Here is a 24,613-nt window from a genome sequence, read left to right on the forward strand (position 1 = left end):
TTGGGTGGTAGGGGATGCATGGTGGCTGTGTGATTGTATTAACCAAAGCCTGAAGCTGTACAGAATCACAGAATAGGCTGAGCTGGAAGGGACCTTCAAGGATCATCAAAGTCCAGCTCCTGGCCCTGCACAGAACCATCCCCAAGAGTCCCATCATGTGCCTGAGTGTTGTCCAAATGCTTCTTGAACTCTGCCAGGTTTGGTGCTGTGACCACTGCCCTGGGGAGCCCGTTCCAGTGCCCAAACATCCTCTGGGTGAAGAACCTTTTTCTAGTATCTAAACTAAATCTCCCCTGGCAGAACTTTGGGCTGTTCCCTTGGGTCCTGTCACTGTTCACCACAGAGTGGAGATCAGTGCCTGCCCCCCCCTTCCCCGCATGAGGAAGTTGTAGACTGTCATGAGGTCTCTTCTCAGTCTCCTCTTCTCCAGGATGAACAGACCCAATGCCCTCAGCCACTTCTCTTACAGTGTCCCCTCAAGGTCCTTCACCATCTTCATTGCCCTCCTTTGGACACTCCTAGTTTTATATTTTCCTTATATTGCAGCACCCAAAACTGCACGCAATATTCAAGGTGAGGCTGCCCCAGTGCAGAGCAGAGTAGGACAATCCCCTCCCCTGCCCAGATGGTGATGCTGTGCCTGATGCACCCCAGGGCATGGTTGGCCCTCCTGGCTGCCAGGGCACACTGGTGACTCATGTTCAACTTGATCAGAACCCCCACGTCCCTTTCCATGGTTCTGCTTTACTCATTCCCCAATCTGTCCATAAATTCTGCCCCATCCCAGGTGCAGATCTAGGACTTTGTCTTGTTGAACTTCATACTGTTGGTGATTGCCCAGCCCTCTGTCAAGTCTCTCTGCAGGGCCTCCCAGCTTTTGAGGGAGGTAATAGCTCCTTCCAGTTTTGTGTTGTCTGCAAATCTGCTTAGTGTCCCTTCCAGTCCTGCATCCAAGCCCTTTATGAAGATGTGTAAGAGAACAAGACCTATGGTAGAGCCCTGCACAGCCCCACAAGTGACAGGTCACCAGTCTGATGTCTGTGTTCACTGTAATCCTTTATGCCTGACCTGTGAGCCTGTTGCTCACCCATGTGTTTATCTAACTGTGTGTTGGACATTTTGTCCAGAAGGATACTGTGAGAGACAGTATTGAAAGCTTTACTGAAATGCAAACTCTTGATCATCTGGGTGGGTTACCTTGTCACAAAAGGAAACCAGGTTTGATAAGCAGGACTTTCCTCTCACGAAGCCGTGCTGGCTGTGACCAGTAACTGTACACCTGGCTCCTCTCAAATCAGCCCACAGAGAAACTCAGAGACCTGGACTTGTCCCAGTGTAATGATTGGTACACAAGACCAAGGTAGTTAAGAATGCTACACTTTCCTGCATCATTTCCTTGTCTTCCTTGCAGATGCTCAAGAGTGACATCAGGTGTACATGCAGAAAGCTTAATTGCTACCTTCTGAATGTGGCTTTGTGTCTGAAACCACTTCCACCCAACTTACCAGCCCCAGATTAGAAGTCTACTCTGCTTTTCTCTTACTTTCCACTTTCTTCAGATCCTCTAAATTTCCATTGAGTCTCTCAGAATTTCCGTGTCATTTTTGACCTTTTTCAGGTCCTCAATCTCTGTTCCACTTTTGGGGAAAACTATACTGCAAAAAGTCCCTTCTGCACCAGCCATCTCGCCTGGACCAGCTTGTCCTTCCCATTATTCTCAACATGCCCTTTCTAAAATGTGAACTACTAGGTCTGGTGCCATATGCGAAACATGTGGTATTGCACATGTTGGAACATCTGATGACAAAGGAACTTCCAAAATAAGGACATTTGTCCTAGCTAGTTGGCTTTTGGAAGGTTTTTAAGCTGCTACTAACCACGGACTTCCTCTTGGCTGAAGCCTGTGAGTGACAACATGTGCAAGCAGAGAGCTCATTAACAGTCAGGATGTTTGAGGGCGGTGCTCCGTGTGCAAAGCATGTTTAATTTTATCAGCAAATCAAGCTATTTTTACTCACAAAGTACTCTGTGAAAATGACAAGAGCATGGGAGAGCTGAAAGATTGCAAGATATAGAGACAACTATTTCTATTTTGAAGCCTCTGCTGAGAAGATAAAAATTATTGAGGCTGAAATGCTGCATTCCAGCATTTACTGTCTCTCTTGACAGTAGAAGCACCGTGGGAGACAGAAGAGCAAAAATTAAGTTAGAGAGATAATACACAGGAAGCCAATGTTATGTTATATTAAAAACAGCCAGTACTTACAGTGACAAGCTTGGAAACTAGAAAGGAAATACTGCAATACTAAAGTATGCAGAACACGTTATGCCTATATTCTTTCCCCCACTCTTTACAAAATAATATTAAGCATATAATTATCACCAAAAAATGGCAGGAGCTAGATGTCAAATGGGCAGACTACTTCACAGATCAGAAGAAGAACCTGGCTGTCTTCCTTGGGTGCAGAACTCTCCTGATCTTAGAAGGAGATACAGATCATTTGTATATTTAAATGGTGTCTTCATGATTTATAGAAAAAGCCTAAATAGTGAAAAATCATCTCTCTTATTGTGCTGAAGAGACAATGCAGTCTGGAACTGAAAATTGAGAAAAGAGAAAGTTGATCTCTTCCCACTCTATGCAAAGCAGCAGTCCACTCCCCAATGCTCAAATTAGGTACTTCTTGAGAAGTAGGCACTTTCTTCAGGAAGGCTGGAGCTCAACGATTATAAGTCCAGCTCAGACACCTACTGGGTGACAAAATAAATACTGGCTTTGCTGGAATCTCCCTGTGCCAAAACCAGCTGTAACCCAAAACAACTGACGTAAACACTTACAGCCTAATCCTCTTGCAGTAGAGGAACCGTTGTGAAGGTGCAGAACAAAACATTTACTGTCATTCTTTTTTGATCTGATAATCTTTTAACAACTGTGGTTTTATCTTTAGTAAAGTATGTAACTTGTGATAAAGCTATTTGCATCTTTCATTTTTTCTAGAACAATTGCCACAGAAGTTTGTAGCTCCACTCTGAAAAAAAGTCATTGTAAGACGTACATAGTTTTATTTCTATGGTTTCACATTTTTGTGATGGGCTGTCTTACTCTGTGAGATGTTTGATTCTTTACAAGACAGCTTCACTTCTGTTAGGCAGGTTTAAGACCTTGATTTTAGTTCTTAGGCCTAAGTATGTGTCACAGAAACCCATACAAAATTAGTTTAAAGTAACATGTCCTGTGGCATGGCTCATTGGCCATCACTGGTGCTGATGCTACTGTCAACCCAGTATTTTGTCTTACAAAGGGGAAATCCTATTTGCAAGTCATCCATTCTCATTGGCACTTCTCAGGATCCCATCTTGGTAAATCTATCTAAATTACTATTTTGCATGATGCCACAAGTCAGCTACACTGAAGATTCTCAAAATACTAAATATAAATGGGTTTTGGATGGGGAAGAGATTTTTTTGACAAGACTGTAACCTGATTTTGGCAAGTGTGTTTTTATTCTGTCGTCCTCCTTTAGTTGTTTGAGAGTCTGGATGAAATCCTGGTATTATTGAGTCAGAGGTGAAACTCACACTGCTAATTGTGGGATACTGGTGTATCTTGGTGTTTAAAGACATAAGCAGTGAAATGTATGTTGAGGCAGAATTTCCTTTCCAATGCTATAATTTTGACTTTCTTCTGCTAAGGAGCTCACAAATCTTGTTTGGCACCATCTACTCACTCAGCACGCTATAAAGGGCAGGAAGCCCAGTCTTTAACACTTATTAACATGGGGTAAGTAAAGCATTAGCAGACAACTGGCTTACCACCTGGACAGAAGAGAAGCATGCTTTTTCTCTCTCACCTTGACTTCTCGTCCTGTGCTTTGCCTGACAAATTCGAAATTAGATTATTATTTAATAACTGGACATTCATACTGTGCCCAGCATCTTCAGGCTGTGTATCTGTATATCTGTATGGATAGAGCATTTTTAGAACCCATGAAACTAATGGTAGTTTCTGTTCTCTGTTGCATGTGGTGTCATGTGTCTAATCGCAGGTGCTTATATACCACAAAGACTCTCCTGGGAGTCAAAGGGCAAGAACCGTGTTATCCTCTCTGAATTTCGCCCTGCAAACCATACTTAAGTATTAGTAGTGTTTTACGGAGGATGCCACCTATTGCCTAGTGGTCAGGACTGTCAGGAGCTCCCACTACACCATCAGCAGGACAGGGACCTAACTTTCCTGACAGCTGGATGCTTGGACCAGGAACATGGGATCATGGTCCATCTCCTTATGTCCACATCTTCCAAGGTCAGGCAGGGGCTGGGCTGGAGATTCTGAGACTTTATCTTTTAATTTAAACACCTGAAGTCACCATCTTGTTGACTTTCCATTTCCCAGGAGATTTCAAATAATCTTAGATGTATAAAAAACTAGAAGTTGGAACTGGTAACTTTATGCTCCTACTGTAGTTACTAAAGAGGGCTATCAGGAAGACATCCACAATAGGTTGACTGTCCCTCTGTGGGGTCTCATTTCTTCCTTCCAGCCGAAAAGGGTGACCTGCTCAGACAGCTATGGAACTTATAGGTGTAAAAACTGGAGCAATGAGTCATGAACGAGATGTCCGCATCCCATCAGCACACACACGTAGACAAAAGTGTGGCTGAGAAACCCCGCAGCTCCCTACAGCGCAGAACTGCAGCATTTCTGAAACTCACTGCAGATTTTAATAGCTGTCGTCTACCCTAAAAATACATTTGCACCTCTTCTCCTTACTGTAGCGTCTTGCGCGTTCTTTCTCCGGAGCTCTGGTGGATACCAGGAGCAGCCACTCCTCCTCGGGACACCCTCGGCTGCTCGGTACCTGTCCTGGCTAGCACACCTCCTTTTCGGTGCGCCCCTTCCCGGGCGGGGGTGAGTCCCGCCGTGCCGAGCCCGCCCCTCCGGCCCTGCCCGGGGGAGGGAGGGAGGCCGGCCGAGGGGCGGCCCGGAGCCCGGCGCAGCGGCACCGGGAGCAGCAGCGGCAGCAGCCCTCGCCCCGCCGGCGGCAGTGGCTCCTCAGGCGGCAGCGGGGGCAGGTGCGGGAGCTTCCGCGTCGCGCTGCGAGGAGGAGCAGGACGAGAGGGAGGAGGTGGCGGAGAGCGCGGCCAGCGGCCCGGAGCCGGGCCGGCGTGCCCGTGGGCGTGCTCCCCGGCGGGGAGCACCGCCCGCCGCCCACATCCCCGCCGCCGCCGCCGCCGCTAACTTTGCTTCTCCGCAAAGAGCCGCCCTCCGGCAAACAGAGGGTCGGCGGAGCAGGGGTCCGAGCCGGCCCCAGCGATGAAGGGCCGCCGATGGTGGCGAGGCGAACATCGCCGTTTCGCCGCGGTGCTGGTGCTGTACACGCTGCTGCTGCTCCTGTTGGTGCCCTACGCGCTGGACTACGGGGCCAGGCGCGGGCGAACGGACGAGGAGCCGCTGCTGCGGCGCTGCCCGAGCCTGGAGGAGGCGCTGAGTGAGTGGGGCTGGGAGCAGCGGCCGCCGCTGGACGAGGAAGAGGAGGAGGATGAGGCGGGCACGGCCGGGGCGGCGGGTAACGGCAGCGCGGGGACGGCGGGGAAGCGGCACATCTACCTGCACGCTACCTGGCGAACGGGCTCCTCTTTCCTCGGGGAGCTCTTCAACCAGCACCCCGACGTCTTCTACCTGTACGAGCCCATGTGGCACCTTTGGCAGGCGCTCTACCCGGGGGACGCGCTGAGCCTGCAGGGAGCCCTCCGCGACATGCTGCGCGCCCTCTTCCGATGCGACTTCTCCGTCCTGCGCCTCTACACCGCCCCGTCCGGCCCCCGCGACCCGCTGGCCCCCGCCCCGCCCGCCGCCGACAACCTCACTACGGCCAGCATCTTCGGCTGGCGGACCAACAAGGTGATCTGCTCGCCGCCGCTCTGCCCCGCCGCCCCGCGGCCCCGCGGGGAGATCGGCCTCGTCGACGGCGCCACCTGCGAGGAGACGTGTCCGCCGCGGGCGCTGCGGGAGCTGGAGGCCGAGTGCCGCAAGTACCCCGTGGTGGTCATCAAGGACGTGCGGCTGCTGGAGCTGGGCGCGCTGCTGCCGCTGCTGCGGGAGCCCGGCCTCAACCTGCGGGTGGTGCAGCTCTTCCGCGACCCCCGCGCCGTCCACAACTCCCGCCTGAAGGCGCGGCAGGCGCTGCTGCGGGAGAGCGTCCAGGTGCTGCGCAGCCGCCACCGCGCCGAGCCGCGGGGCCCGGCCCGCCACCAGCAGCAGCATCTCCTGCTGCCGCCCGGGCTGCTGGGCGGAGGGCGGCCGCCGCAGCCGCAGCACCGCGCCGAGTTCTTCCTCGGCGGCGCGCTGGAGGTGATCTGCCAGTCCTGGCTCCGCGATCTCCTGCTGGCCCGGCGCGCCCCGGACTGGCTCCGCCGCCGCTACACGCAGCTCCGCTACGAGGACCTGGTGCGGGAGCCCCGCGCCGAGCTGCGCCGCCTGCTGCGCTTTGCCGGGCTGACCGTGCCGCCGGCCCTGGAGGACTTCGTGGTCAACATGACCCGCGGCGCCGCCTACTCCTCCGACCGGCCCTTCCTCATCTCCGCCCGCGACGCGCGGGAGGCCGTGCACGCCTGGCGGGAGCGCCTCAGCCGCCAGCAGGTGCGGCAGGTGGAGGCGGCGTGCGGAGAGGCCATGAGCATCCTCGCCTACCCCCTCAGCGCCGGCGACGCCCGGTAGCGCCCGAGCCCCACGTCCCGGACGGGCCCAAGGGCGGACGGACGGACGGACGGACGGGCGCCGTCGGGCAAAGCTGAGCGCGGGGGTCACCGCTGGCATGGTAGGCGCCCGCTCGGCGGGCGGGGAGCTCCTTGAGGGCAGCCCCGGCTGAGGGACACCTGCCTCGCCTCGGGTACGGGCAGCGCTACAGGGTGCAGGCCCCCCGTGCCGCTGTGGCTTCACTGTGGCTGTTTCCCTTCTGGAGAGGGCGGGGGGATGTTATATTTATGAGAAGGGTTTGGTAAGGGGTGTCCTCCGAGTACGGCATCACTCTTGGAGCCTTTAACTTGAAATTGTGATCGTGTACAAAGAACAGGTATACTACAAACAAACTGCATGAAAATTTAAAAATCCCCCAGGTGAAGACTCTCAGCAAGGAACTAGAGGGCCTGGAAGGTGCTCCTGTGGGAGCATTGCCCTTCTGGATCACACTGACCTCTGTCCTATTGCTACGGAAACAGAAAAGGCTTCTGTGAAGTCGCTGCAGGGGTTAGCAGGGGCCTGGACAGCCGGGAGGAAGGTGCCTGCTGCAGGGTAGGACTCAGCTCTCCTGCCCCAAACCTGCTCTGCAGGGATGGGCTCTGCCCCTGCTCATTGCTGGTGCTGTAGGCAGGGGCCTGAGGGAAGGGGAACCGTGGCCAGCTCTGTCCCTCGTTCTGAGCAGCAGGGTAAGCAGTGCAGGGAGGGTAAGCATTCACCTGCTTATGTGTTTTGAAGATGTCTGTGGCAGGAATCTTTGCTTTTCTAAAGAAATCTGTAATTGTTTTGAAAGTAGGATTTTTTAAAATATACATACATTGATATAGTTTGGTGATACTTGTGTGAAATACAGGTGACTGACATGTTTCTTTGGAACACGTGTAGGGGTGAATGAAACTGGAAGGCAAATGCTTGACATTTCTGTTTTGTTTTCTCTCTCAGATGAGAGAATCACTTTTCTTCCCTTGCTTCCGGGCTGACACATTGTGCCGTGCACAGGGTCCTCCTGATCACATCCCTTCCAAACAATAACATCCTCTCAGCTGGCAACTCCTGGACAAAAACAAATGTTTCCTAAGAGGCTAAGACCAATTAATCATGAAGTTCCCTAATAATATCTTACATTAAAAAAGCAAACAAACAAATAACAAAAAAAAACCCCTGAAATTTTATTTTGGATTTTAAAATGACATGTTCCTGCAGATATCCTGCAACTTGTGTGAGAAGTGGGTGTGTATCTGCAAGTACCTTTGTTTATTAATTTCTTGATGTGGGGATAGAAGGTTCAGTTGTAATTTAGGGATGTAGTTTCATAACTTCATAGAGACTGCTTTTGAATCTGTTACAGTCTGGTAGTCTTTAAATGGCTCCATGAGAGTGTACAGGATTACAGGGATGTTTACATGCAGTCCTCAACTACAAACCCAGAATATGAGTTTCAAATTGAGGATAATCCAGGATCAGGAAGAAAGCAGTATTTAGATAAAGTGCTGAAAATAAAGGCAGTTCAAAGATGTTATGTTATCATAGAGGAGGTGTTTGAATTGCACTGTACATTTTTGTGCTCTGAGTGTTATGCTGTACAGCATGTCACTAAGTTAGGATGAACCTTCATTTATTTTGGCTCTTTTTCCCCTTGATCTTCCCATCTGAGAGTATGTTGGCATAAGAAGCAGGTTTCTTTCATTATCTGACAGGAAAATGTAGTCATGATAATATTTTTGAACAAATTTATCCATTTCTCTGTAGCATACTTCATTCAGTTTTGCAACCTTGGGCTTCTGCTTGAAATAAGAATTACAGGGTCCTGTTTTGTGCTGGAAAAACTTGTGTATTATCTAAGGGATGTTTCTGCACTCTCACTGTGCCTGTGACACCAAAATTTGTCTCTGAGTGTTCCAGTGGTATTTAATAATGGTATTTGTATAGCTAGTACCTGTACAATGCCTTGATAACCCGTGTCAGGTAACCTATTTTGGACGGCTTTTCTGGGACTATACCCAGCCTGGCTTGTAGTGACAGGTTTGGAAAGAAATTAAGATTTTTGTGCATACCAAAAGATGATATGGTACTTATTTTCTTAAACTGGATGGGAGATTAAAATCCAGTATATCCTCTTGATTTGTTCTTACCAAGTTGCAGTCACACAGAATTGTGTGATGCAACAGTTAAGCATTCTCCTCACTTTGACAGAGAATCTCATCATGCTCTTTCAGGTGGTAGATATCTTTCCTAAGTCTTTCAAAATTCACACTTAATTTCACTTTAAATGGTTCATCAAGATGAACAAAGAAGTGTTATCATCTAGCTTAACTTGATTCTTATAGCTGGGAGGAAATTATTTGGTATTTTCTGAAACTATTGCCCTGTTTGAGCTGCAGAGGTGGTGAAGAGCCTTGAGAAGAAGCCGTATGAGGAATATCTGAGGTCACTTGGTCTGTTCAGCCTGGAGGAGACTGAGAGGAGACCTCATTGCAGTCACAGCTTCCTCATGAGGGGGAGTGGAGGGGCAGGCACTGATCTCTTCTCTCTGGTGACCAGAGACAGAACCCAGGGAATGGCTTGAAAGTGTATCAGGGGAGGTTTAGGTTGGGTGTTAGGAAAATGATCCTCACTCAGGGGGTGGTTGGGCACTGGAACAGGCTCCCCAGGGCAGTAGTTACAGCACCAAACCTGACAGAGCTCAGTAAATTTTTGGACAATGCTCCAGGCACATTATGTGACTGTTGGGGCTGTCCTTTGCAGGGCCTGGAATGGGACTTTGCTGATCCTTGTGGGTGTCTTCCAACTCAGGATATTCTGTGATAGATGCATTTTCTGTATCAATAATTATTTCTGTCAGCACAAGTTGTTCATTAGCCTGGTTGCTCTCTATGAGTTATTATTTTAATTTTTAAATTTTTGTATAATGTGAAAAAGGCTCCATTGGGCAAAGTGTACAAAATATAGCAAGTGCAATTTTTGGTTTGTATTCAGTGGACCTGAATTCATCAGAAAGCTCATCTAAAAAGTCCATAGGGAGTATCTAAAGCTGAGAAAGGAGCAAGCAGGCCAGAGAGACATCTTAGAACAGTGTGTGGATGACAGTTGCTTGGTGCCTGGTGGTGTGACACGTGTGCTTCAGTCACTGGAAGGTTTTCTAAAATTCCTCTGCCCAAGGAGGACAACTAAGGCTCACCAACAAATGCATCCCATTTTTCTCTTCTGGTGTTTTGATGGCATTGGACAGCATCATTCAGGGTGTTTTCAGCATGTACTTGGTCTTGAAACTCAGGCCTTGAAGAAAAAGCAAATGTACTCTCAAATGTCAGTGTTGGTATTTATTTGAAAAAGCAGAAACAGGCCTGATTAGGACAACCAGCATGGAGTTTCAGTGGCAGAGATCTTTGGAACCAACCAGAACTTGCTGAAAGCAGGACACACATAGTTAGACTGCATTTTTAGAGCAGCTGGACATTTATGGCTTGGGCAGTTTGAGGTGAAGTCACAGTTCTACTGGATGATGTAGAAAATTGAGCTGCTCATTTAGAGCAGAGCATAGCATGATAAGCAAGAGAACAGTAAACACATTTTTATATCCAACCTGAACTGGGAAGGCTTAGAATCACAGTGCAGGACTCAGCTATAAAGTTTTAGTATTTCAGACTGAGATTGGTGAAAATGACCTACTTGTGCTACATTACATACAATGAATTAACAACTAATTTATTAAAAAGTCGTAGTGGGAAATGGGTGCAGAACTGACAAATGCTCACAAGACAACTCTGTTGTCTGTTTTTACTTAACTTCTGATTGTCACACGTCCAAGTTAAGGGAGGTAGAAACTTGAGTACTGTAATTATTTATAAAAGGCTGGGATACTTCCATGCCATGATTGCTTGTGGAAAATTATGAAAGTCCAGGGCCAAGAAATACTTGGGCCCTGCCTTATTTCTACTCCTTAGGATATGGAGTCCTTGTAGATATCCACAGTACGTACTTGCATACTGCAGGTACAATAGAAATAGTTCAGTATCAGTTGCAGTATCTAACAAAAGTGTTGGAATGGTTGTGGAGTTACTTATTTAACAACTTCAGTATTGCATGAGTCATTTTAGCCCCCTCCTCCCCCATCAGTCTGGGCATCAAGAAAAGTCCTGAGTTTCTGCATTAAGTTCTCAGTATTACCACTTCCAGTAAAGCTCAATGATAAAAACGCTGCAGAGTTTTGGGTTTGTTATGGTAACGCAATTAAACCACTGAATTAAACCCCGAGAGCCAACAAGCCCGACAGCATGTTCTGTTCCTTTCTTCAGCACAGAGAGCTGTCACTGAGACTCTCTGATGGTGCCTGTCGTTTTTCAGAGTCACCATGCAACCCGTGCAGCACTGGGACTACCTGAGATGCTTTGTCTTTCCTATTTAACCTAATGTGACTCTACCACCATGGAAGATGACATGGGAGAAATAGGATTTGTCAAGCCTTGCATTAGCAGTTTTCAATACCCCTCTGGCAGTGTATGTGTGTGTGTGTGTGTGTGTGTGTGAATGAGGGGCCAGGTCCAGACTGTCCCCTTGGCTGTGTTTCAAAGAGATGAAAGCTGGATGCAAACACATTGAGGCAGTGGGTTTCAGTGATTGAGGGGCCTGTTGTTTGTTGGTGAGACATAGATCTGGCAGTCTCAGCTCTGAACAACAGGCTGCAAGCTGATGAACGTTGTAGCACTCACAGTCTGGGTATTGAGTACTGTGAAATTCTTGCTTCCAGCACTGAGATGTTCAGCTCTGCTGCTAACCTGGGGCACCTGCAGTGCCATTTCTTGTTGCTGTTAAGTGGGAATCCAGTCCTTCCCTGGAGCTTCAAAACTTGTTGCCCTGTTTCTGAAGGTCCAACTTTGCCAAACTTCAACTGTATATAGACTGAAGCTTTTTGTCATGGGCATAAGGTTTAAGTCTTTTGGAATTTCAGTCAAAGCAGTTGCATATTCTTTTTAACTTAGGATGTGGTGGTCTTTTGCCTGTGTCCAAATATTCTCAAAGATATTTCTTTGAAATCATTTGTCACTTCAGTGTTTTGGGACAGGAACTCCAGTTTGGGTGGGGGAAATGACCTTTTTGTAGAGGATGTCCCCTGCATTTTTATTTTTACCTCTGCTTTCTATTCTGATTTGGCCAAATATATTAATGTTTGTATAAAACAGACAGCACGTGCTCAGTAAAAGTGGTTTTGGTATGTGTGTGTATCTTTATTTTATACCAAATAAAATCTGCATTGATCTTCTCTCAAGTGAGCATGTGCAAACCTCTTTCTTTCCCATAGAAAACTCAGTGTGGTACAGAGGGAATCAAAACCATGTAATCATGGCAGGGGCTGCATCACTGGGCTTAGCAGGGAGGATTCTGCTATTCCTGGTTCCCACTGATGCCTTCTTCCCTATCTCCTCTTTCCCAGTTGTAGTTGTTCCTAAGGAAGACCCCCCAAAAACACCCAAAGACCCCCAAATCCAGTGTTCAGCTTTCCAGTGCTTAATAATGGGAAGTTCTATAGGTGAGAGGGAAGAGACGTTGATGACAGATGGGGTTAACATGAGGGAATGGGGAAAGGAATTCACTTTTGGTTGAGGATAGTGGGATTTGTTGGGCAAAGGACTTGGGTGTGAGATGAATGAAGGACTGGGATTTGATGAGGAGAGGCAGGAAGTTGTGACTGCTTTAATTGGAAAAGTTGGCAAGGAGTGTGTGAGGAAAGGAAGGAGCATGGAGGGAGCAAGCTGGAAGAAGTAGGGACCAAGAACTGGGAATTGGCCCAGTTGTATTGTTTGGAGGAGATAGAGGAAGACAGCTCAGGGCAGGAAGAGGGGGAAGATGGAGAGCAGAGTGAGTCTGAGTCCAAATTGCAGGGGGAACTGGTTACTCTTCAACAGCAGCTCTTGCCTTGTTTCAGCTGAAATGGCTCTGCAGACAGCTGGCAGTGGAACAGCCCCTGGGTGGAGAGCTGGTCCACAGGGCAGTGGTGACTTGCCCTCCCCTGTACCTTTCCCAGCCCACATAAACACATTTCTCTTGCAAACCAGACTCCCCTCTTTCTCTCTGTATAAGGAATTTATTAACTGCCCCCCTGCTCTTCTAGCAGCATTGGGGTGGGATGCATGGGAAGAAGTGCTCTCCTGAAAAACCAAAGTTTTAAAGCTCAAATTTGTAAAAATAAAGTCTTTGCCCACCTTCTGCTACTGTTGGGCTCAGTCTGTTGGGCTCAGCTGCCTTTGTCTGAGCTCCACTTGGGAGTGTCTTTGCAGTCCCTTCTGCAATGGGCATTACCACCAGCCACCAGAACAGAGGAGTCTGAGGGAGGTCCTTGTCCGTGTCCTTGGTTCAAGTGACAGATGTTTGTACACTGGATTTAAAAGTCCCAGTTCTAGCAGTGACTCATGTGCATATCACTGACATCTATTGTTTTCAATGTAAGCTTTTAAAAAAATTCCAGGAAACCTCTTGTCTATGCACCGTGTTACAGAGGCGTTCAATGTCTGTGCTGCACAGTCAAGCACTGAAGGAGTCAGACTCAGTGTCTGCTGCCTCTCCTTTCATGCTCCTTCTCAGCTATGGATAACAAGTGGTTGTTTTTCCTCCAGTGCAGCACTTGATCAGCACTCAAGGTTGGGCACACCTGGGGCAGGAATGGATTGTGCAGCACGACTGGCACCATGAGCACCTGGCACCTGGTCTGTGCCAGAGGTTAGAAAGTGTGCAGGAATCTGCTGGGAGACTGAAGGAGGTAAAAAGGATGGAGGCAGTATCTCAAGGCTGAGGTATGTAAAAGCCCTCAGAGGAGCTGGACTCAGTCCCTGGTGCCACAGTGTCTGTGAGATGTTAGACAAGTTAGATTTTCTGAAGAGGCCAAGTCCAAATCAAGCAGAAGCTGAGTGCCACATTTGGTATGCTGGATCTGGCTTTGCAGAAGTGCTGTAGCAGCAGTCAGGGTTCAGGTGTGCCTGGCCAGGGGGCACTGGTGGCTCAGGGGATGACTCTGAACCCCAGAGTGAGCTAGTAGTGAAAAGGGCGAATGTATGGCGGCATTAGCATGTTCTTTGTCATTGGCACCCGAGCCCCAAGAGTGTGAAGTTATATTTTTAATAGGTACAGAGAAATGTCAGGTGAAATAACTTCTTGAAGAGGACCAAGCTGTGTGATTTATTTAGTCTCAAAGTCAAGGTTGAAAGAGGACAGCAGTGCACAGCAACACGAACAGCAGTGTGGAAGAGAGGTAATCAAGCTCTGAACAATACTGGCATAAGAACAGATTTTTACACATCAGCACTGAATCATTTCAGCCTGGAAGTTGGAAGAAGGTGGTTTTTTTTTTAACCATAGGAACAGCACAGCAGGAAGGGATGAAAGAGACAACTCATTTTAAAAGACAATTCCTGTAATTTAGAAATAGGAACCGATTCGGTAGATTACTATGTTATGACTAGCTGATGGTCCAGAAGCCCTGTGACCCATAGGAAATACTGTACAGAGTGCTGAAGTCTTCTGAAAAATCAGCTTTAATGTACAAAAAGACCAGAGCCATAGCTTAAAGATGCTTTGTACATTTTTTTTGTGCTCTGTGAAAAGGAGGGAATGCTGACTTTCATAGAAATGTTGTTAACTCCAGACTTCAGTTTGTTCTGGAGTACTCTGCAATAAGTTAGTGTCTCATAACATTTCCTATGAGGAAATCTGGCAATTGTGCCTCTGCCAGTATTTGAATAAAATATATTGGAGTTGTACAATAAATCAAGAGGAGCACAAAGCCCACACCATTAACCCAGTAGCTTTTGCCCCTTTTTTTCCTTGAGATGAGAGGAGCTGAAGGGAAAGGTGGAGTGTGTTTGTGTAAGCAAAGGCTGCACGGGTGTTCATTTGCCATGGGTAGAAATCCCAGCTGTGCCAGCAAGTGCAGGATGTGGGACCACCCAGCCCTAGCACTGCCCTCGCTGTGACTGAGCAGCCTTTAATGCTTTGCCATGCAGCTGTAAAATGATTAGTCCCTTGTTTATTTATGCACAGGCATGAAACTAGTTTCAGGTGGGCTCTGGCTAGGATCTGAAGTGCAGCACTTGTTAAAATAATGGGAAAGAGCTGTGGGAGATCAATCCAAGTACAGCAGAGGCCTCTCTGATGGAAGATTTGAAAACCTTTCCTCAGCTTTTCACAGTCATTTCACCCTGCTTGAGCAGGGGTGACTTGACTGAATTGGTGTGAGTGTTCACCTCCGCTCTTATTTTTTTTCCCCTTTTTTTATAAAACTGGTTTAAGAACATTGAGTGATACTTAACTCTTTCTCAAATGGATTTAGAGATGAGATGGTAGAACATTTGTCACCTGTTTCAAGCTGGTTTTAAAATAATTAAGGACAAAGATGTCATCTAGTATTAATTTACTCCATAATGTCTGTATGTCCGTTGTTAAAAACTGCTCTCAATAATCTGTTTGAATCGCTCTTGATTCGGTTTAAGCCTGGTACTTCTCTTACTGGATGCAGAAAACAGCCTGCTACCATTGCTCTGTGCTTTTTCTTGTCACTAGCACATAACTATAGAGTTATTTTTTTTACACAACAACAACAACCCTCCCCCTTCCCCAAATACTCAGCTTTCAAGTTTATTCATTTCCAATTCAGGTCTCCATTTTACAGTTTTTGTTTCAATAAAGCACTTTTGCAAGGTTTGTTCGTCCTTGCATATTGATCAGCTTCCATACTCAAGTCCCAGTTTTGCCTTCATGCCCCCAAATCAGATAACCAGATAAATATTTAAATCATTTGTATAACATCAATTTCTTGCATGGAAAGAGGTGCTTACCTGAAAATCAGTTTTGTCTTTTCACAATATTTTTAATGTCTGAAATGTGAAAACTGCTACAAACCAGGACCCAGCCTCAAGCTGCTGCAGCAAATGAGGAGTTGCTTTAGCATGAATTTCATTTTGCCTCCTTAAATTGTACATTGGAAACCATATGTTCTTCTCTGTAAATTCTTATTAAAATATTTGCTATTTGACTATTCCAATAACTTATAATCAAAGCAGTTGCATTTAGATTGGATGGTAATAATAATAACTATTTCTAAAATTTTGTTCCTTGCTAGGAAGGGAGTTAAAATCTTGACAAGCAGTATAGGCTATGTGTGGCTGCCTTGATAGTTCTGCCCTGGAAAGTGGCCCTCCTGCTGCTTTTAGCTCTCTACCAGAGGTTAACATGTTGCTTGTAAATTGGTAATGCTACCCCTGAAGGAAGCAGCTAGTCAGCAATTTTAAGACTGCATAAACTTGGCTTATTTCTAAACTGAGTTTCAGGTTGCTTGGAGCTGTCAAAGTGTGTCTGGTCATGCCTGAGCTTACAGCTTCACAGATTCCTGCCAGGAGGAATTCCAGTTCTGAGACACTGAGCTCCTGAGGGCTGACCTTGGAGCACTCCTCAGCACACAGAGAGTAAAACTCCTCTAGTGGCTACTGAGCAGGTGAGTGATGCCCCAATCCTCATAGCAAAACTCCTGTCCTTCAGAAGAGTTAGGCTGTGCCTTTAATAAACATTACTTTAAAATTCTTTACTAGTGCATGAAAGAAAAGGTCCAGGGATAAGTGGGAGAGAAGTCTCTTGTGATCTGTTACAGAATAGCTAGAATAATTTTGAGCTAGACATTTAATTAGTAAAATTTTTCATCTTCTAACGATGCTTTGATCTGGGGAATGCACAAGTAGTCTAGGGCCCTACAGAATAATTCCTGGGACTTATTTCTGAATGCCTGCAGGGCTTCATCACTGCTCTACCCAGCAAAAGTTCATTCCAATATTGAGGGGTTTTAAACTAGTGAAGGTAAAAAGCACCCAGGGAAGGTGATAGTTACTCCTTAATCTAAACCAACTGGAGTATTAGACATATCTAACTGTAAGCAGTAATTTGAATACCTGTAATATCATAAGTACAATTAATACAGAGTGAAGTTTGCATCCTTTGAAATGCTTTATATCCTGACTTGACAGTCAAGTTTTGCAATAACTGCTAAAAGGTAAAATCAGGTTGATTTTTGTAACCAAGTGCTTTCATACAAGCATAGTGTTATTCTCCAAATAAAGTGTGAAATTCTACAAGAAAAATTGCACATCCGTCTTTGCATATTTTGTTGGCAAAAGGCCCAGTATGGACCACCTTCCTTTTTAGAAGCTTTTTGGATTTTTTTTGGTTTAAGTTACTGCTGCCCTGCCCCATGCAGATATAGCATCTGTACTGAAGTATGCAGCTATGGATAGCTTCTAGTAACCTGAGGGTAGTTCTGTTTACATTTGACCATAGTGTTGTAACAGTTAATTCTTTCCTAGTAAAGGAGAATCTCTGGAAATTTGCTGGCATTCCCTTCTCCTCCCTTTCTAAATACCAGTGTCCAGGGTAAATCACATCTTGCCCTGTTTAGTTTTCCAGTAGGATTCTACCAGCATGGATGTTTCTTGTGCTTGAAGAGACTTTCTCCCATGATCCATTAGATGAAAGTGCACTATGCACCTTGGGTCCCCTCTCTTTCACTGCCTGAAGCTCAACACCACTGCCTCTCTGGGGTCTAACCCCAAATTCCTGCTGTTGGCTGAAAAGCCCAACTGAGCTGGTTTTGGCTGGGGAGGTTAAGTTTTTTCAGAGCAGCTAGTGTGGGGCTGTGTTTTGGATTTGTGCTGCAGACAGTGTCAATAACACAGGCATATTTTCCTTATTGCTGGGCAGTGCTGGCACAGAGTCAAGGCCTTTTCTGCTCCTCACCCACCAGTGAGGAGACTGGGGGTGAACAAGGAGTTGGGAGGTGACCCAGCCAGGACAGCTGACCCCAGCTGGCCACAGAGTTGTCCCAGGTGATGTGGCCTCATGCTTGGCATGTAAAGCTGGGGGCAGAGGAAGGAAACAGGAGATGTTTGGGGTGATGCTGTTTGTCTTCCCAAGCTACTGTTGTGTGAGCTGGCCCCTGCTCTCCTGAAGATGGCTGAACACTGCCTGCCTGTGGAAAATAGTGAATGAATTCCTTGTTCTGCTTTGCTTGTGTGCGCAGCTTTTGCTTTCCCTATTAAACTGTCTTTATCTCAATCCACAGGTTTTCTCCCTTTTGTCCTTGTGATTCCCTCCTCCATCCCACTGGGGATGAGTGAGCAGGTGGCTTTGGGGCCTCAGTTGCTGGCTGGGGTTAAACCACATCACTGGCCATGGATGCACACAGTTCAAATCCCACTCTTGAGTTAACCCAGCTGGCTCTTGGTCTGTCAAGGTCTGAGTACCAGGGAGCTGGGTGGGAGCAGGTGGCTGGAGCTCCACAGCCACATCCAACCCCACAGCATCTGGTCCAGTGTCTGGGAGCTGGCTACCTCCCACACCATTGAGGGCACCAGCAAAGCTCTGCTTTCTACTGAGTGCAACTTGTTTGCTCTTTCAAAACCTACCACACAAGACAAACTCACTGCTGTAATAGCACAGAAAGAATTTTCTGCACGGGAGGACCAATGGAGAGAGAGAAGTGGGGCATAGCAAACCATGGAGAAGCACTTTCTCTTCATTGCAGTGTAAAACCTAAAAGCACTGCTGAGCAGACGAGGATGGCAAAATACTGGTGCATTCTCTACTGCAATTATTATAGAAAATTTCATGCCATAAACCAAGTTTCTCTCTGTAACTGTGGCATGTGTTTAATTACTCATCCTTTCTCGAACAAAAGGTACTTTCAAGATACCTGTACATGTACCTCAGGTTATAATTCCCTTTTTCAGATTGTATGTAATCATTTAATATTTAAATTTGATTTCTTGTCCCATAACAAGAGAGCTGTCGTGGTTTTGTTTAAGATTTTTAATAGAGATGGATTTGATAATTTTGTTTCATTGATCAAATGTCTCAGGACACATAGTGTATATAGAAATAGTCACATTTTGAAGTGTTACCCTACACAAAAATTAAATGTAAGCTGTCACTTTTTATTCTTCTTAAAATTCTTCTTAAAAGGAAAAGAAAACAGCTCCTAACTGCAAAACACACCTGGCTTATTTTACTTTAAGTGCTTCTCAGAAATCACTTTGTCTTGGACTGTGGATTAGTTTAGCAGGAATAGTTTTTACTTGTGAGCTCACTCTTGTTTAGGAAAAATAATAGATACCTGAATTAACAAAATTCAGTTTATTTGAGATTATTGAATTCAGTTGTGGCAGAGGTGCCCTAGTCTTGGAACAGAAGCAATGTTAGATTGACAAATATCCTTTATTAAGTATGTTTAAGAAAATACAGAATGGCTGGGGAAGGAAAGTCAGTGTGCAGAACGTCTGTAACTCTTCAAGCAGAGTTAAATTCTGATCACCATCTCTTTTCATTATTTCCACTCCCCCTTTGTTTGATCCAGTTCAAATATTCAGCTGATGTTAGCATACTGAAAAATTCCTGTCTGTATTTGATGGGATAATGCAGGACAAAGCAGACTCTGGTATGTCTGCCCAAGCTCCACCTCACATCCTCAGAGGACTGGCAGAGCCACCCACACATGGCTGCTCTGGACAGCATGGGCCAGCAGCTCCTGCACTGGATTTACAGCGCAACAGATGGGTTGTGAGTTTGGCTTCAGCTTTCAGCATTGCCTTTTTAATCACTCCTGCTGTCTTCTGAACACTAACCAGGGTGATTCCAAGCTCTTTCTGACAGACAAGCAGCTATTTTATAGGCTGTTGTGCTTTTAGGCACACGCACTGGAAATGCTTTTCACTAAGTGCAACACCCCATTTTACAATCAACCTTGGGTTCCAGAATTAACTGCATATCTCCCACATGTTTCACTTTCCTGTGATTCCCTTCTACAGATCCAGCCCTACAAATCTGTAGATGACAGTGCTAGTTGCTTCTCTCCATTGTGAAAACTGGTGAAAGGATAAGAAACAGAATAGAGAATAAATGGTCAGTTATTAATCCTCATACATTCATCTTCCTACAGTGACTAAGAGAGCATGAGCCAAGGCTTTTTGAGAAAGGACATTCCAAATATCTCATAAAATTAAGTATATCATCAAGACCTCCTTTGTCTGCGTGATCATTCACTCTTTCTAACAACAGATTTAGAAGTTATAACACCTCTCTATCCCATCCAGGTTGATGTAAATCTGTATTTTATTTCTCTACATAATGTTTACTTTTTGTTGTACCTTGCAACCCTTCCTAGGCTGGAGATGCTCCAAGGTGGAAACCATTAATTAGATTTTAAGGAAGGGAACTCTAAATCAATTCTGTGCTGTGAGAAGAGAGCTGAGTTGCTGGCTTTGCCTTGAGGAAAGACCTGACAGTACCAGCCTTTTTCACTTCCAAGATAAAATACAAAGTTCATGTGTATCACAAATGTGTCAAGCCACAGTAAGTTTTGTATTACTATCAGCCAAATAAGAAGAGAAGACATATTTCTGATGACTACAAATGACAGCTATGATTAGTGCAGCCAATGGTGTGACTCAGTGTGAAACAATGAACTCCACAAAAGCTACTTGCTACTTCCCAGTGAGTCCAAGGTCTATTCAAAGTAAGGAAGTAATAAGAAATGGAACGGTGATGCTGATCTGCAGCAGTAACACCATCTTCATACCTGACCTGAAGGTTGTTGGCAGAGCAGGAGTTCAAAGCAGCACTAACATTTCCTCTCTTGAGAACAGAAGGCTTGAATGAAGCCTCAGTCAAGAGACTCAAAGCTGAATTTACTGCAGTATCTTGTCCACATGAATGAAAGTTTAGCCAAGCTTGTACAGAAGCCAGCCACTGGCAGAAAGCCCAGCAGGTGTTTATTCCTCATCCTCCACTGCTACTATCCCCACAACATGGAGAGCTTCCACAACATTTTGCTTTCTCTCTCCTCCCCACTCACTGTTGTATTTAAATGATAATTCCTTGCCATTTAACCTCTTTAGGATACTGAGCTTCCAAACTAGGACTTGGAGACCTGCCCACCGTTGGTGTGCTGAAGACCAAGAAACCAAGTCCTGGTACTGCAGAGTTGCAGTTCTCCTTACATTCTCATTGCTTCACGTGCAAATACTGAAAGGACAGCTATTGTGAAGCTGTCAACACAATTAAGAGGATCTGTCAGGGGATACAGGACTATATTCCAGTTCTTCTAACCTCTGCTTACAGCAATTACTCCAGCATTGTTAAAGATATTTGGTGCAGTAGCACCCAGTTTCTTGCACACAAGAAACCGTGTTTATCTCTTGGAAGGCTAGGACTAAAGATATATTACAGCCCTCCCTAACAGCAGTTGGACCACTCCCAGCTTGAACCTACCATACCATGCAGGCTTTAGGTGCCTCAAGGGAACAGAAGCACCAAAGGTTTTGGACAGACCATCTACCACAGTCAGGACAGCATGATATGCTTTGGATACCTGGTGCATTTTTATGTTTGAAGTAACCCTAGGACACCTCCTGAAACCTTACTGATATGTTTATATCATAAGTGACAAGAATTGCAAACTGAAAATTCAGGCTAAATGCTGCTTCTGATTTTGAGCATTATGAACAGACCAAAACTAATTAACAGGCAACCTGTAGCAGCCAGCCTGTAAGTGCAAAGGCAAGGCGTGGCATCCTGTCTCCCTTAAAGGAAGGAAGCAAATTTGGGACATCCTTAGATGGCTTATATTCTCCTTGCTCCACCAGAACCAGCTGTGGGTTGTGTGATTTTACCTCCCTTTCTTTACTTCTGATATCCCAAACTCAAATCAGACAAACTTACCTCAAGTGACCCCGTGTGCTGGAAGTTGTTATTTCACAACAGCTATTACTAATCGGCTGATGCGATCCAGAAGAATGCCTTCTGGTGTTCTGCTCTCTGGTATTAATCTGTGTCAACATCAAGACATTCAAGCCAAGCAATTCAGGACTGAAATTCAAAATCAGGCAGTGGAGGATAACCTCCCTGATTAAACTAAAGTCTGGAAACAAAAGTCATAAATATATTACAACACAGAACTGCATGACCTACTTCTCCCTGCCTCAGTAATAACAACTTCAGAGATTTTACTAGTTAAAAAATAAATCCAATTCATTTCTCATAGCCTAAAGTTAAGTATTTTAACATTGCAGCAAAAACCTTTTAAGTTGGGCATTCACTTTCTCTGAGGGAATGCAAATCTGGAGGCTTTTTTTTTTCAATTAGAAGCAAGAAAGAGACCTTTAATTGCAGCATTTCAAATTATTGCCATTTAATTAATCAAATTTGCATAAGTTAGCAGTGTAGCATAGCTTTGAAATTGTACTCAGGCACTAAAGTGAAGTTTGACTATTCTCCCTCACTCTCTCCTTTTTAAAAATCTTTATCTAATGTGTTTACATACGACATTTTCAAGCTCCAAAAGGTTAAAAAACTGCAGGAAATGGGGCTTCAGAAACTTAAACTAAAAATTATTATGTTAATAAAAGCTAGAACTAACCCAAATATTTTTAATTTTCCTGGGACAAAGATTGCTGCTCCCTTGCATGCACCAATAGAAATCTTTCTAGCTCTGTATTATTGCATAAGAACCTGAGGGGAGCACTGGCTTTACCCTTGGCAGATTAGCAGGTGTTCAATAAGCCAGGGCTTCTCTCCCTCCTGCACATACCTTTCTCCACGAGCAAGTTCCCTGATAGAGACAGTGCAGGCAACTAATAAAGTCTTTTATTCCAGAATAAATTATAGTGAGCTGTCTCACCCATTTAACATTCAGTCCCTAGATAAATCCTCAAACCCACTGGCATTTTGGATGTCAGCAAGTCCATGGGGGGCAGTGCAAAATAGATTATTATCAAGAAAGTACCAGAGGAAGAGTGAATAACGCAGCCAAACCAGATAGATCATTTTATTACCTGAAAATCTGAACTGATTCTAATTCAATTGCTTTGTTGCAACTGTTTAATTTCCATAACAAAAACTTATGTAAATTGCAAGTATCAAATGAAGATATGAAATGTCATTTGAGTCTGCAACACAGATTCAAATATTAGATAAGCATTTGCATTCTGTTTGTAAGTGTGCATGTTTCATAAGGCTCCTCCATATTTATCACACTAATATTACCCTAAGAACTGCTCTCAACATTACTATAGTCAGTTTAGAATCAGGAAAACATAGTAATGATGTGAGGTTACTTTAACAAAATTGTTCAAAGTTACTTTCCTTACTCTGGAGTAGAAGCAAGTCAGTGCTACCTTGTAAAAGCCTTTAATTTTGTGATCAGATAGAATGGGGTGGTTTTATTACTTTTGCATTATCCCACAGCCCTTGTTTTAGATAAGGTATGCAGAAGCCAACATAAATTCTCAGCATTTAGGACTGCAAGATTAAGAATAGCAATTGTTTACAGTGCTGTTCCCACAGTAGAGCTGCCTGTTTAAACCATTTCCTGGCTTTGTAATTCACTGTTTCCTCCACACTTTCCTCCTCTTTCACTTTGCAGGCGTATTTCTACTGGAAGTTATTTTTCAGAATGGCACTCCGAAAAATTCCAGACCAAGAAGTATCTGTGGTTTTTCACTGTGCCATATTAAGCTCTCCCCTAAACCCTGGGACCCTGCTTCTACATTGAAAATAAGGTTTGCATGGGCTGCTTCTTACAAGGAGTATTTTCCAATACAGGGATATTTGAATTTGTAAATCAACATGATTTTGACTGATTAATGTGTTTAACCTATTCAGCAGCTCTGTCCTACTTTCTGCAAGTCTGATTATGACCAGGATTGTTCATAGCCAGTCCAGGGCATTTACTGGCTGCTTTTCTCCTGGATGGTCGTGTCTCCTAGTTGTGGGTTGTCTTCCCTTTCTTCTAAAGTTTCAGTGGGTCATGAGTTCAGTAATTTTGGAGAGGAATACTCCCTGCTGATGCATCTGTAACTTCTCTGGTTTCTCCCCCAAAAAGGTCCTCCCCAAATGTTAAAGAAAAGCATATGAAGTTTAGGCTTGAGAGTATCCAAATTCCATTCCCACACTTGTGCAGAAGCAGACACCATGTCTGCCAAGGCTGAGGTCAAGCATGTTATTCCAGGGAGCTGCTTCAGAGTTAAAAGAAACACTGAACCTTTCTTTGAAAGGCATGTGAGGCATATTAGTTCTTAGGGTTTTATTGTCCAGAATAAGACTAAAAGACATTCTGCTGACCAACACTATCTAAAGAGAGATGGAATTGGAGTTAAATTGATATTATCCATGAAGGACCATGCCAATCTTATTATAAAGACAAAAATCACAGAATCTGGCCTCTTAAGTAGCATGAGCAGCTCATAATATCTGTTAAGGTTGCTAGAATTCCAACTGTGAGAGCTTTTCCTCCCCCCAGGAGTAAAACATAGCAGCCATCATTTCATTAATAATGGACATAATTTTAACCTTTGCTATTTACTTGTTTCAGATCAGCTCTTCAGAAGGTCAGCCAAAAGAAGAATTCTTTTCTCTCCTCCAGTTAAAATTCCTGCAATCCTTTCCCCAAAGGCAATTCCTTCATTGTCAAAGCAAATAATTTTTTTTTTTTTGGTCTTTTCATAGGCCAGAAAACATGCATCCTTGGAATAGGGCTAGACTTGGTCAAGTACCAAGTATGTGGTACTTCAGCCTTGTTCAGGCTTATCAGAAAAGCCAGTTTACATTGCATAGTAGATATGTAGCAGGGAGTGTAAACACACTTATCATAGTGCTCCTCCTTTCTGGTAACTGGAGATCGAGGATCAGAGCTGCTCCTGGAGCCAGCGGCAGCAGCGCTTGGAACACCCCTCACAGAAAGCACCCTGCAAATTCCAGTGCTGGGCCCCTGGGTGTAGCAGGGCTCTTGGCAGTCACAGGATCTGCTCATGGCTCCTCAGCTTTAACTGATAAACTGCCTGTGCTCCCAGG

The 24,613-nt window shown here is 45.2% G+C and overlaps 1 protein-coding gene across 1 annotated transcript; it reads left to right on the forward strand.

Annotated features, from left to right (window-relative positions):
* Positions 1 to 4,759: 4,759 nt before the first annotated feature.
* Positions 4,760 to 12,000, forward strand: CHST7 (carbohydrate sulfotransferase 7). Its single transcript, XM_077173467.1, has one exon. The coding sequence runs from the start codon at positions 5,315 to 5,317 to the stop codon at positions 6,716 to 6,718; it is 1,404 nt and encodes a 467-aa protein (XP_077029582.1). The 5' UTR covers positions 4,760 to 5,314; the 3' UTR covers positions 6,719 to 12,000.
* The last annotated feature ends 12,613 nt before the right edge of the window (positions 12,001 to 24,613 follow it).

This window comes from Agelaius phoeniceus, chromosome 2 (genome assembly GCF_051311805.1).
Source record: "Agelaius phoeniceus isolate bAgePho1 chromosome 2, bAgePho1.hap1, whole genome shotgun sequence".
Lineage (NCBI taxonomy): Eukaryota > Metazoa > Chordata > Aves > Passeriformes > Icteridae > Agelaius > Agelaius phoeniceus.

Coding starts and splice junctions, on each gene's coding strand:
- CHST7 (XM_077173467.1), top strand. CDS start 5,315: ATGAAGGGCCGCCGATGGTGGCGAGGCGAACATCGCCGTTTCGCCGCG.